This window comes from Geotrypetes seraphini, chromosome 1 (assembly GCF_902459505.1).
Source record: "Geotrypetes seraphini chromosome 1, aGeoSer1.1, whole genome shotgun sequence".
NCBI classification, from domain to species: domain Eukaryota; kingdom Metazoa; phylum Chordata; class Amphibia; order Gymnophiona; family Dermophiidae; genus Geotrypetes; species Geotrypetes seraphini.
Genome location: NC_047084.1, coordinates 135,080,267 through 135,095,140, shown reverse-complemented (window position 1 = coordinate 135,095,140; position 14,874 = coordinate 135,080,267). Strand labels below are relative to the sequence as shown.

Here is a 14,874-nt window from a genome sequence, read left to right as displayed (position 1 = left end):
GAACAGACCACGAGGGTCCGGTGATTCTGGCAACGCCTGATTGGCAGAGATGGCTGTGGTATGCTGCCTGGGTTCAACTCCAGCAGGATCAAGGGCTCCAGTTACCTTGTCGTTCTTGCCTCCTCACACAAGGTCCGATTGAGATGCAGAATCCGGACCGCTTCAGTCTTACAGCATGGATCTTGAGTGTGCAACCTTGACTGGCCGGGACTCTTCTTCTGCAGCAGGGGTCTCAAAGTCCCTCCTAGAGGGCCGCAATCCAGTCGGGTTTTCAGGATTTCCACAATGAATATGCATGAGATCTAAGTGCATGCACTGCTTTCAATGCATATTCATTGGGGAAATCCTGAAAACCTGACTGGATTGCGGCCCTCAAGGAGGGACTTTGGGAGATCCCTGTTCTGCAGCGATTGCCAGGTTGCTTCACTGCAAAGGGAAGTCCACAGTGGTAGACTATGTAGAGCAGGGGTAGGGAACTCCGGTCCTCGAGAGCCGTATTCCAGTTGGGTTTTCAGGATTTCCCCAATGAATATGCATGAGATCTATTTGCATGCACTGCTTTCAATGCATATTCATTGGGGAAATCCTGAAAACCCAACTGGAATACGGCTCTCGAGGACCGGAGTTCCCTACCCCTGATGTAGAGGCTTGGTGCACCCTGAGACAGGTTGACCCTTCTCTTCCAGCGATTCCTTGGGTCCTGGAGTTTCTGCAGGATGGCCTGCAGAAGGGTCTAGGAGTAGCTTCGCTCTGGCTTCAGCTTGCTGGTCTTTCCCCTGAGGGGCTCCTTGGCAGTTCATCTGGATGTGGGTTGTTTTCTGTGGGGCATGTTACGTCTGAGACCTCCCTTGCGTCTTCCCTGTTCGAATTGGAACCTTAATGTGGTTCTTCGCTCTCTGGCTTGCCCCCCGTATGAGCATCTGGAGCAGGCACGTCTGATGGATCTCACGAATTCCACAGTGATGCTGCATACTGTTCCTTCTTTTCTTCCGAAAGTGGTTTCCGATTTCCATGTGGATCAGGAAGTCCAGCTTTCTGCTTTTGGCTTCCTCTGGTTCAAAGGAGCAGGACTGGGTGTTGTGATCCTTAGCCATTCACAGGCTTCTGTTGCGGTATCTGCAGGCTACCGAGTTTGGCCTCTCTGACCACTTGTTTGGTCTGGTGGGTTCTGCCCGAAAAGGTAGGCCAGTCTCTAAGGCTACCATTTACAGGTGGCTTTGCAAGGCCATTTCTGTGATTTACATAGCAGCCAGGAAGAAGACCCCCCCCCAAGGGGTGTGGACTCCTTCGACCAGAGTAGTTTCTCTTCTTGGGCAATGTCATTGGCTGTGTCTCTGGGTGAAATCTGCATAATTTCACCAAGTTTTGTAGGATTGATATGCCAGCCAAGCTGGATACTGCTGTTGGTTTCTTTGGGTTAGCAGTGGGCTCATCAGCCCCACCCTGACTTTTCAGGAATGCTCTATTACATCCCAATGGTTCCAGAATAAAGTTGGCTTGTACAAGAACAAAAGATTAGGTTCTTACCTTTGCTAATCTTCTTTCTTGTAAATATTCACTTTATTCCGGGAACCCACCTATATTCACTGATTTGCCAATTGTCTGCCTTACAAGTACAGACAGGTAAGCTGGGTTTCTGACTAGCCTTTATGAGTGCAATCAAATTGTATTTAGCTTGTCATCTGGGGGAGGGAGTTCCTAGTTCAGGTGCCCCCCCTCTGTCAGTGCAGGCTGTGTCTCTCCCTTTAGCACTGTTTTATCATTCAGGTTTTCAATGTTTCAGAACCTGTTATTCGTTTGCATTTTTGTTGCATTTGTTTATATGCGCAGAATTGATTTGCTTGTCGGGGAGTTTCCTATTCCTCTCTCTCTCTCTCTTGTTCTTATCTTCTACAGATGTTCTTGGCTGCTTTAAGACTGACTGGAGTACACAGGAGCATGCTCAAGGGGGAGGGGGGTAAAAACTTCAAATGTTTTGAAGCTTCCTACAGATCCCTGGCGGGAGGAGGGAATTCTGGTTTCAGAATAAAGTGAGGATTACAAGAAAGAAGATTAGCAAAGGTAAGAACCTAATCTTTCGTTATTGTTTCCCAAAATAGAATGAGCAGGGGGCATGCAATGAAGTTACTAACTACCGTAGTACAAATGTAAGAGTGGGGAGGGGTAGTTTTTTGGTCTTTCATTAATAGTTGGAGTGGTAGGAGAGAATTCAATATATGGTATATGTATTTTGTATATGTAAAGATAAGGGTGGGAGGGGGATAAACTTTATTAATTTGATTATTGCAGAATATCAAGTGTTGTATCCAAGTTAAAATGTTGTTCTTTCTGATGCACTTTGTTGTAAGTTATAAAAATGAATAATTAATATTAAAAAAAAGAAGTTACTAACTAGTAAATTTAGAACAAATTAGAGAAAATATTTCTTCCTGGAATTCATTGCCAGAGACTGTGGTAAAAGCAGTTAGCTTATCAAGTCTTTAAAAAAGTTTGGATAATTTCATAAAAGAAAAGTCCATAAACCATTATTGAAATGGACTTGGGGAAAATCCACTGCTTATTTCTAGAATAAGCAGCATAAAATCTGTTTTATTCTTTTTGGATCTGTAAAACCGAAGACACCTGAAGAATGAGTTTCAAGTTTCAAGTTTATTGATTTTGATATACCAACCATCAAATTAATATCTAGCTGGTTTACAATAAGATTACAGGATAGAAAAGAAAAAAAAAAATAACAATAAAGTATATATATAATTAATTTAATAGTATTGTGTGAACATAAATAACATTACAAGACAAACTGGAAAGTGAGGGAGGTAGGGAGGGAAGGTTAAAAGTTACATATTGGAGATAGAAAAAGGTGACAGTGGGGTTAGGATAAAACATGAGGGGGGGTCATAATATCAGAGCTATTTAATGTTTGCAAAAGAGGGAATAAGTGAGACTCTATATGATATCAAATGCATCGCGGAAGAGGAAGGTTTTTAGTCCTGTCTTAAATTTGTCAATTTGTGGTTCGTTGCGGAGGTACAGTGGTATGGAGTTCCAGAGGGTTGGGGCAGTTACTGCAAAATTTACTTTTCGTGTATTGTAAAATTCTTTTATGGATGGGATGAATAATAGGTTTTGATCTGTTGATCTTAATGTACGTGGGGAACTATGAGGAATGAGGAGTTTATCTAGAAATAGGGGAAGATGAGAGAGTTTAATTTTAAAGGTTAGGATGATGATTTTATAGGTGATACGGTGAGTGATGGGAAGCCAATGTTCATTTTTGAAAAGGGGAGTTACATGATCATATTTGCCTAGTTTATAGATAAGTTTTATTGCCGTGTTTTGAATTAGTTGAAGGCGTCGGATTTCTTTTTGGGGTAGACCGTTGAGGAGTGAATTGCAGTAATCTAAATGGGAGATTACTAAGGAATGAATCAGGATAGTGATTGAGCTGGTCTCTAAAATAGAAGTTACAGATCGGATGATACGTAATTTATAGAAACAGGTTTTGATAACTGAGCTAATGTGATCATGGAAGGTAAGATCTCTGTCGATAATGACGCCTAAAAGTTTTATTCTGGTATCTATTTGAATTGGTGTAGATTTGATAGAAATGTTACCTAATAAGGATTCCGTAGTTTTGATAGATAATAGCATACTTCGAGATTTATCTAGGTTAAGAGAGAGTTTATTTGTAAATAACCAATCGTAGATAATGTCTAATTTGTTATTAATTTCTTTTATATCAGAAATGTTTGATGTGTTAATTGGATGGAGAAGTTGAATATCATCAGCGTATGTGAAAATAGTAAATCCTATGGATTGGGCAAGTGTAAGGAGAGGAGCTAGAAAAATGTTAAATAGTAGTGGGGATAGGATCGAACCTTGAGGGACACCGTAGGATTGTGTAGTAGCTGCAGAAGTAGTATTGTTTACACAGACTATGTTGCGACGTTCATTGAAGAAAGATGTAAGCCATAATAAAGCTGTACCTGATATTCCACAGTCTTTAAGTCTGTTGATGAGAAGAGAGTGATCAATGGTGTCGAAAGCTGCTGTTAAATCTAGGGAAATAAGGACAACGGATTTTTGATGTTCATGGTAATATTGAATGATTGATATAAGACCCAATAATGATAGTTCAGTTGAATGACATGAGCGAAATCCAGTTTGATAAGGATGTAAAGAATGGGTTTTTTCAATAAATTCTGTAAGTTGAAGATGAACAATTTTTTCAGCTAGTTTGGAGATCATGGGCAGATTAGCAATAGGGCGGTAGTTTTTTGGTAGTGTGGGGTCCAGATTATATTGTTTAAGTTTAGGAAAAATAGAAGCTGTTTTCCAAGCCGTGGGTACGGTACTATTGGAGAAAGATTTGGATATCATTTCTAGGATGATAGGGCCGAAAAAAGAAAAAAATTTTTTTAGAATAGAAGGGGGGATAGTTTCCATAGAATTGTTAGAAGTGTTTAGTGTTTGTAAAGTAAGCTGAAGACTTGATAAGGAGGGTATTTTGAAATTTGAAAGAGTGCTAAAAGAAAGTTGGGGAAAGTCTGTAGAATTTTGAAGAGAGGGGTCGGGAAGTATTGGTCCAAGTTGAGATCTAATATTTTTAATTTTTGTGACGAAGAAAGATGATAATTCATCTGCATTCGGTTGAGTAGAAGGAGGAGGATTTTTTTTCTTAGAATATTTGGAGAGTGATTGGACTATGTTAAAAAGATTGGAAGAGTTACGAGTTGAGGTGATGAGTTTTGAATAGTATTCTTTTTTTGTTGATTGAACAGTGTTCTTATAATAAAAAGCTTTTTCTTTGTACATGAGATATAAGTTGTTAATTTTTGTTTTACGCCATTTGTGTTCGATAGAGCGTAACTGTTTACGAATTAAAGCTAGATTTTGATTGAACCAGGGTTGTTGTTTTTTTTGGGTTTGGTTTGAAGAGGGATGTATTTCTATTTGAGGTGCCAACGTGTTAAGTAGAGATTTAGTAGAGATTTCCCATAGTGTAGACTGTTCAGACGCTGAAAAAGTAGAGAAGTCTGTAAGGTTTAAATCAAAGGTAGATTGGATTGCCGATAGTGTTACATCCTTGGTCTTGCGAATATTGTATTTATTTTGTTTTTGTATTTGGTTAATTGGTGCTGGGAAAACTTGTTGCCATGTAATTAGTGTGTGATCAGACCAAGGTAAAGTAGAAAATTGAAATTTTTGGAAAAGGTTGGTGTTTGTAGTAGGACAGATAACCATATCTAAAGTATTTCCAGCAGAATGGGTGGGCATTGATATGAGAGGGGATAATGTTAGATCAGATATTAATGTTAGAAATTCAGAGGTGTTGGGATGGTTAGGAGAATTGAAATGGATATTGAAGTCTCCTAAGATTGTAGAATCAGGATAGATAATATTATAGTCTGATATAGCAGATATGAGGGATGAAAGTGATGATTTGGTTACTGGAGGGGGGAGATAGATAAGAAGAAAATTATGGGATAGAGAATGTTTTATGGAAAATTGTAGAATTTCGGTAGGGGCGTATGAGGTGAAGTTAGAAAGGTTTTGTTGGAGGGAAATAGATTTGTGAAAAATAACTGCTAATCCTCCTCCTTTTTTATTTAGACGAGGTTGAAAAATATTCTTGTAATTATTAGGGCAGGCTTGGGTTATGTAGGCTTCTTCTCCCTCAGTTAGCCATATTTCTGTGATGCATAAAATTTGAAGATGATATTGAATAATAGTGTCATGGATCAAATGATATTTATTTTTTAAAGATCGGACATTTATCAAACCTATATTAAGTTTAGTTGGATTGGTATTAGAAGAAGGAAGGTGAATTGGGTTCAAATTAGTGTTAATAGGAATGTAGTTTCTTGGTTGGATTTTTGATAGCGCAAAATTGGAGATTTTCTTAATGGGTCTGTGGCCCCATATAGTAGGGATAGAGGCCATTGAGTTAGAGTTCGTGTATTGTGAAGTAGAGAGGGTATTTAATAAATAGGGAGTTAAGGGTAAAGAAGAAGGGAATATTGAGGGATTGTTTAATAGATAAGGAATAAAAGGTAGAAGAGAAGACAAGATTAAGAGATATGAAAAGAGTAGAAATTTAGATAAAAGACAAAGATTTGGTAATGTTTTTGTTTGGATAAGATTGTAGATGGAGTGAAGTAGAGTCAGAAAGAGCTGCATGAAGGAGCGCATAAAGGAGCAGGACCTGCTCCTTAGGTGCGCTCCTGCAACTCTTCCCGTTGAAAAATGCAACATCGCCAACCGGCGCCTCTAAAATGTCTCCATCCAAAAAATCAGGCCCCCCTGACGGATCAGTAAGGTTCTCCCCAAGATCCATTCCTCATCCAGAGAAAACTGATCAGCCATAAAAGAATCCTTTTCCCAAGACGCCCGCAGCCGCTTGGATGAAGGCTGAGGGGGTTGGACAGAGGCAGCCGCAGCAGGATACTGAATGGGGACAGCTGTGGAAGGGATAACCCCCCCACCACCACCACCAAAGCAGGACCCCCAGCTGCCTGTAAATAAGCCTTGCACAAGGCCAACACCAAATCAGGGGAGAAAAACCCTGGTGGCAATGCAGCATGTATATTAGGAGCAGAAGACACATATAAGACCTGTTCCTGCCTTTCCAAGACAGAAGGAAGGTTGCCTGAGGCCGTGGGCAAATTAGACACGCTTCCCGCCATAACGGAGGCCGTTGCTAAACTGTCTCCAGAAAACATACACAGCCCCGGAGGCATAGCCGACCCCGCCACTACAGAAATACCCCCAGCCCCTGCTGCAGCAGAATAGAATCCCCAGCCTCCTTGGCAGACTGCAACACCGAATCAGACTGACTGCCGGCAGCTGAGGAAAACCCTGTGTTGGCGACGGAAAGCCTGGGGCTCACCCCCATCTCGCTGATGAGCAATCCGCACGCAGAGAATCTGGCATGCCGACACCCGAAGCCAGGTTTCCCTTGAGGTGGCCAGAGCATTTTGTGTACCCGCCAACTGCATCCACCGATCGGCACCCACAAAAAGTGCATTTTTTCTGCTTTTTTGAAGCGCTCATAATAAAAGTGCCAAAAACCCACTCGCAACAACGTTGCGGCCTCAGGCCTTTTTTCAATACAACAATCCTTTTATTTTTTGCGCCTTTTATTTTCTCTTTTTTAGTTCTTCTCACAGCCAACCTGCTGTCGAGAAAAAGCAGACCCCACAGGCACTCTAAACTCTAGTCAGTTCCAGTTTCAGTGGCATACCTTGCCCATTACTGAACATATTTGCTGTTAATTCATCTTTACACTCATCACAAAAGATGAACAATTTAATCATGAATTAATGAGTGTGACTGTTGGGCAAGCTGGATGAAACATTCAGGTGTTTATCTACCATCGTTTACTATGTTACTATGATTGAATGCCCGTCACAAATTAGGACAATGACTAACAACCCACTAAATAAGTGGTATTTTATTAAGATTTGTCAGAATGGAACACACAATTTCTCCACAGACAGAGCCACTAGCTGTGGTTTAATATGCATTACATGGCAATACTTTGATGAATGGTCACAATACAGTTATTTGCGTCTTACCTTAAGCCCAATAGTGTAGTCAACAATGGTCTCTACAAGTAATTCTGTATCATATTTCCACTACCAAAAAATACAGTCTCATTTAAAACTGGTTTACTAAGAATTTCTAGTTTCAAGTAAACCACCCTGGATTATAAAAAGCACGTATGTAGAAAATGGTAAAATAGTAGTTTATGTACAGAGCACCCAGATTCTAATTAAATTACATATTATATGCAACACATACAGCATTCATTTACTACTTTTGATTTTAGAAACTAAACATTTTTCAAAATCACAGTACAATTCATTTATTTTTTATTGAATGTGCTGCTGTAGCAAAATGGTTTGTTGGACAAAAGCTCCAGTGTTCAAATCTCTTGGACTTGTCAATCTGAGCATGACTGCAATATTTGTACAGCAGGTTTGCTCCCTGGAAGAATGGGCTGAACTGATAACTTCTGGGTGTGCTTCATAACTGGGCAGGAATTAATGCAGATCAACAGCCTTAATTAGACTGGGTACTTCTGGAGAAAACGGTCAAAGGCATCGTAAATTGCCTGCCTAGAATATACAAATAGGAGAAAAAGGTAGGATAAAGTTAATTATCAGAATCATGGTTTCTGAACAGATTTCCATAACATCACTGTGCTCAAAGACAAAGGTCTAGTGGACATACTGATCTTGAATAAAAAAGATGCACTGGTAGGACATCACCTGAATGTATAGAAGTTGTAAACATTTAGAGGGGCATAATCAAAACTTTAAAACATCCAAAAACTTGCCTTAGTCGGCACTTGGACGTCCTAAATGCAGGAATGCCCAAGTGCCAATAATCAAAACAAACTTTCTGGACATTCAGCAGCACTTCTAAGCTGCTGTGTATCCAGAGCTCAAAGGGATATGTTGAGAGATGTGTTATGGGTGGGAATCGGGCGGGCTTACACCTGGACGTCCTGAAACAAATCGAAGCTTTTCCAGGACATCCTAGGCAGAACTTATATGCCGGGACTTAAACCAAAGTAAAACAGGTCTAAGTGCCTCAAAAGTAACCAAATTGACAAAATGACCACTGGAAGGTTTAAGGCATGACCTCCATTACTCCCCCAGCAGTCATGACCCCCCCTACCACCCAGAGATAGGGAAAAAAACCAGCACATTAAAGGCTTGCCATCAGCTGATTGCAGCAGAAGAATCCCTAGCAGCTGAGCTGGTTTCAAGGATTCCTGCTGGCTCAGGTGATAGGGATTTCCCCTGCCAGGATCAGCTGAGCCATGGAGCCCAATACCCCTCCACGGACCCCCCTCACCCACACCGCATCCCCCCACATTGCTGGAACCCCCCTCCCACATCTCAGGACCCTTTGTACCTTCCAAGGACAGATCGGCAGAAGGAAGCCCACTCCCTCCTGCCTACAAGGCTGCGTGCTGCAAATGACGGACCTTCCTCCTCCCAGTGCTTCTTGGGATGCAGTGGAAGGGACCTAAGGTCTTGATTTGCTCAAAAATGCCACCTCTACCCAGATAAATGCTGCTGAACAACTCGGATACAGAGGTTTGTTTGTTTGTTTTTTTTAAATCCATCTATCTTCTAATCCACATAAGTTGTTTTAAAACCTGTCAAGCATCGGGAACTGGTGAAAAGGGTTATATACAGAGAATGTAATAAAAACATAATCATAATTTAGAAGAAATATTTAATAAAGTGGCATAATATTGCCTTGTCGGTTTAAAGTAGAAATTTTACTTGTACTACATCTTCACTCAGGTTTCATATTTTTTTCTTGTATGTTTTAGTAACATAGTAGATGACAGCAGATAAAGACCCGAATGGTCCATCCAGTCTGCCCAACCTGATTCAATTAAATTTTTTTTTTTTACCTATTTCTGGGCAAGAATCCAAAGTTCTACCCGGTACTGTGCTTGGGTTTATCATACATTTTTTTAAAGAATGTATGATTCATATTGAACCATTTTTTGTCTATAAGATATTTTGTTGATGTATTTGTCTTCTGTTTGTTTTACATTCTAGTGTATATTTGGTTCCTGAGGCAGGCATGTTATACGCCAAAACACAGTGCTATGTTGGGTCTACATCTTTGTAAATGGCTATAATAAATTTTGTGTTTTTAATGATCCTTTCCAGTGCAATAGGTGAGACATTCTAGACCACATGTGTCAAACACAAGGCCCGTGGGCCGAATCCGGCCCACCTGGCCTTTTTATGTGGCCCACGACAACGCTCCCAAACTTCCCCTTCTCACAGCCCAGTGTGTCCTCCCTCCCACGCCGGTCCGATGTTACCGTTAAGCCGGAAAGTCTGCCGGCTTCGGCAGCGATTCGGCAGTGTTGTCTGTGGCTCCTCCTCCTGCCTTCCATCCGCCGCGGTCCACCTGGGCGGAAACAGGAAGTTGCACGTCATTGGAGACAGACCGTGGCAGGTGAAAAACAGGAGGGGGAGCCACATACAACACTGCCGAATCGTTGAGGCTGGCAGACTCCTCGGCTTGGCAGTGACATCGGACTGTCGCCAGAGGGAAAGACACACTGGGCTGTGAGGAGAGAGGGACTGGTGCTGGAGGAAAAGGCATGCTGGGCTGTGAAGAGAGCGAGATGAAGGGAGAGAGGTTGGACCTGGGATAATGTGGAGAAAGAGGGAAAAAGATACTTGAAGGGAGAACCGTTGGGAAGAAAAATGGAGAAATGGTGGACCTTGAGGGAGGGAGATAGGCAGACAGGGGGAGAGATGGGATGGGGGCAGTTGGGGAGAGAAGTTGGATCTGGAGAAGGAAAATTGATAGGTAGCTGAAAATTTTAAAAGGCGAAGTATGAGAAAGATGGCAAGATCTGAGTGATCAGAGGCAGAAAAGTTAAAAGGGAAAAATCAATATGTTGGAGACAGGAACTGGAACAAGAGAGAAGAGGAGAAAAAAATGGACAGGAGACACTGGAAAGAGAATTAGAAGATAGACAAACTCAGAAAGAGAAACTGGGACTAAAAGCAAAATGACCAGACAACAAAAGGTAGAAAAAAAATAATTTTATTTTCTGTTTTGTGATTACAATATGTCAAATTTGAAATGTGTATCCTGCCAGAGCTGGTGTTAGACAGCAAGCGTGAACTAGGACCGAAAAGAGAGGAAGTGTCTTTTTTTATTTATTTTGTAGCCGGCGTCAGGTTGAAGAGGCTGTATCCCTATACTTCTACCAAGACTAACCCCCCTCCTTTGCTGGCGCACAGCGTGGGTTTTGGCAGCAGCGATTCACCTGACACTCACAGACGTCTTGTGAGCATTGGAGCAGCCGCCGGCACTAGGGTTCACGATGTGCGCCAGCTATGGAGGGGGTAAGTATCTTAATAAAAAATCCGGTCCGTGACTTAGCCTGTGTTTTATATTTCGGTCCCTTATGTGATTTGAGTTTGAAACCCCTGTTCTAGACTATAGGGTTATTTCCCCTTACTCACATGAGCTGCAGAAAAAAATCCATTCCAGGTTTTTCACTCTGCCTCCAGAATACATCACAGGCTAGTTTAGCGCCCTTCTAGCAGTTCTTTTCTTCTGCAGACATGACTGCAGCTGTGTGGATTCTGCTCTCCCATTTTATTATTTTAATTTGACGTAGTTTCGTCCCTTTTGCGGGTATTTTCACATTTGAAATGGATTTGAAGCTCTGCCTGCTTGAGAATTCACAGATTTTGGTCTTTAGATGACAGGCCAATCCCTGGTACCTGCTGGCCAATCTGCTTAGTCTTCCTTGAAGCTCAGGGCCTCCCCTGACCTAGTCTCCCTCCACGTTAAGCGGGGGTGGGGGTTGAGCGCAGACTGTAGCACACTTAGGGGGTTCAGTGGTGTTCCGCAGCACGCTGGCTACATTTTTGCGCCTCCACCCATCCAGGTGCACATCCATTGGTCCGCAGGGCTGAACAATCAGGGCTTTAGGATACAGAGGGAGGTGCTTAAGGCCCAACTGACTCAGATGCCTAGGGCCCCACCCCTTGGGACTTTGGCCCCTCCCTGTGCATCACTTGATGCACCGGGGAGGGGAAGGCCTGTTATTTAGACAGGCAGGCCCAAAGCAGGAGCCTGAGAGCAGGCTTCCTGCTTTCAGTGTTTTAGGTTCGGGGAGGGGGGCAGTGTCCAGTGGCAGGAGGGAGTGGATATCCCTCCTGCCATTTTTGGGGGGTTGTGGGGGCAGTGGTTCCGATGTGCCTGGCAGAGAGGGGGGCATGGTGTGGGGGTGTTCTGCATGGCAGGAGATTGGGCAGCCCTCCGGCCATTTTTTGGGGTTCGGGGGAGATGGGGTACAGTAGCTCAGGGATGCCTGGCTTCGGAGGAGGGGGCCTTGTTTGTCATACGTCATTGGGGAAGGCTGTCATCGGCTGTGCAACACATGCAAAATATCTGTGCCATTGAAAATTTTTTTTAAAAAACAGGCAAATCTGTTGGTAACACAGTTACTGACAGGTCTAGACAAGTCGAGCTAGACAAGTCGAGCTTCTGAGTTTCAATGCATGGGTGATAGTATGGTTCAGTAAAGCACAGTTACTTACCGTAACAGGTGTTATCCAGGGACAGCAGGCAGATATTCTCAACATGTGGGTGACGTCACCGACGGAGCCCCCTAGCAGACGTTTTTGCAAGCAGACTTGCTTGAAGACCTTCAAGCATGCGATTGGCCCGCGCATGCGAGCGAGCCCCTCCCGTCCGACCTAGGGCATGTGTCTCCTCAGCGTGGCCTAAGTTCAGATAGCTAGCAAAGAAGCCAACCCCGGGGAGGTGAGTGGATTGCAAGAATATCTGCCTGCCAACGGTAAGTAACTGTGCTTTATCCCAGGACAAGCAGGCAGCATATTCTCAACATGTGGGAGACTTCCAAGCTAACCAGAAAGGGATGGTGGGAGAGTTGGCAATTCAGGAGAACAGATTTTGCAAAACTGACTGGCCAAAATGGCCATCACGCCTGGAGAAAGCATTCAGACAGTAGTGAGAGGTGAATATATGAACCGAGGACCAAGTGGCAGCCTTACAGATTTCCTCAATGGGAGTGGAACAGAGGAAAGCAACAGACGCTGCCATCGCCCTGACATTGTGGCCTGTGACTCGACCCGGCAGGGAGAGACCAGCCTGAGCATAACAGAAGGAGATACAAGCGGCCAACCAGTTAGAAATGGTCCGCATAGACACAGATCGCCCCAAGCGATTAGGATCGAAAGAGATGAACAGCTGGTGAGCAGAACGATGAGGAGCAGTGCACTTCAAGTAGAAAGCAAGCGCACACTTACAGTCAAGGGAATGCAGCTCCACTTCTCCAGGATGAGAATGGGGCTTTTGAAAAAACACAGGAAGAACAATGGATTGGTTGATGTGAAAATCCGAAACAACCTTAGGCAAGAATTTAGGATGGGTATGGAGAACCAACTTATCATGATGGAAGACAGTGAAAGGCGGGTCTGCCACCAAGGCCTGAAGCTCACTGACCCGACGAGCAGAAGTAGGGCAATAAGAAACACAATTTTCCAAGTGATAAACTTCAAGTGAGCCCGCGCCAGCGGCTCAAACGGAGGCATCATCAAGTGAGCAAGGACCACGTTGAGATCCCAAACCACAGGAGGAAGTTTAAGGGGCGGATGGATGTGAAAAAGGCCATTCATGAAGCGGGAAACCACAGGATGAACAGAGAGAGGTTTCCCATCAATTGGCTAATGAAAAGCAGCAATGGCACTAAGGTGGACTCGAATCGATGAGGACTTGAAACCAGCGCCAGACAAGTGCAACAGATAATCCAGGACAGCAGACAAGGAGGCCGACTGCAGATCCCGTCGCTGCTGAAGACACCAAGAAGAAAAACGGGTCCACTTCTGAAGTAACACTGGTGAGTGGACTCCTTCCGAGACACCTCCAGGACATCCTGCACAGTCTGGGAGAACTGGAACAAGGGCATCAAGTCTCAAGGAACCAAGCTGTTAAGTGCAGAGACTGCAGGTTGGGATGAAGAAGAGAACCCTGACTCTGCGTAAGCAGAGAAGGAAAAACAGACAGAAGAAGAGGCTCCCTGGAACTGAGTTTCAACAGAAGGGAGAACCACGGTTGTCGGGGCCACCGAGGAGCTATCAGAATTATGGTGGCATAAGCAGACTTGAGCTTGATGAGTCTTCAGAATCAGAGGGAATGGAGAGAATGCATACAGAAACAGGTTCGTCCAATCCAGAAGAAAGGCGTCAGCCTCCAACCTGCGAGGGGTGTAAACCCTGGAGCAGAAACGAGGTAACTTGTGATTGAGGGGGGACACGAACAGATCGACGTCCGGAGTCCCCCAACAAGCAAACACCTGACGCAGGGTCGAGGAATGGAGAGACCATTCGTGAGGCTGCAGTAGACGGCTCAACTTGTCTGCCAGGCAATTCTGCTGGCCCTGAATGTAGACTGCTCGAAGAAAAATGTTGCGGCGGATGGCCCAATCCCAGAGCCGCATCGCCTCCTGACACAGGGACCAAGATCTTGTGCCCACTTGTTTGTTGATATAATACATGGCGACCTGGTTGTCCGTGCGAACCAGCACCACCTGGTCGCAAAGCAAGTGACAAAAAGCGTTCAGAGCGAGAAAAACCGCTTGAAGCTCCAGCAGGTTGATGTGACAAAGGCGGTCGGCACTTGACCAAAGACCCTGAGTGCGTAGGCTGTCCAGATGAGCCCCCCAACCATAGGCCGACGAGTCCGTCGTCAGAACCTTTGTCGGAGGAGGAGCATGAAACAGAAACCCTCTAGAAAGATTGGAAGAGAGCATCCACCAGAAGAGACTGCCGCAACGAAGGAGTCACGACAATGAGCTGAGAGACAGGATCCCGATCCTGGTTCCACTGAGACGCCAGAGTCCACTGAGGTATGCGAAGGTGAAGTCTGGCAAAAGGAGTCACGTGAACTGTTGAGGCCATGTAGCCGAGCAAGACCATTATGAGCCGCGCCAGGGCCAAAGACAGGAGGGCCACATTCCGACACAACCAGACAAGAATCTCCTGGCGAGGCTGAGACAAGAAGGAGTGGAGACGAACCGTATCCAGGACCGCTCCGATGAACTCGAGGGACTTAGATGGACAGAGTAACATAGTAACATAGTGGATGACGGCAGATAAAGACCCGAATGGTCCATCCAGTCTGCCCAACCTGATTCAATTTAAATTTTTAAATTTTTCTTCTTAGCTATTTCTGGGCAAGAATCCAAAGCTTTACCCGGTACTGTGCTTGGGTTCCAACTGCCGAAATCTCTGTTAAGACTTACTCCAACCCATCTACATCCTCCCAGCCATTGAAGCCCTCCCC

The 14,874-nt window shown here is 44.1% G+C and overlaps 1 protein-coding gene across 5 annotated transcripts in view; it reads right to left on the bottom strand.

The window, feature by feature from the left end:
* Positions 1-7,773: 7,773 nt before the first annotated feature.
* The window catches only part of ABHD18 (abhydrolase domain containing 18), a 128,329-nt gene continuing 121,228 nt past the window's right edge, over positions 7,774-14,874 (bottom strand). For all 5 annotated transcript variants that reach the window (XM_033939008.1, XM_033939039.1, XM_033939029.1 and 2 more), the window contains exon 13: positions 7,774-8,120. In XM_033939008.1, coding sequence (XP_033794899.1) covers positions 8,069-8,120 — 52 coding nt within the window. In that variant the 3' untranslated portion in view covers positions 7,774-8,068. The remainder of the gene's footprint in view (positions 8,121-14,874) is intronic.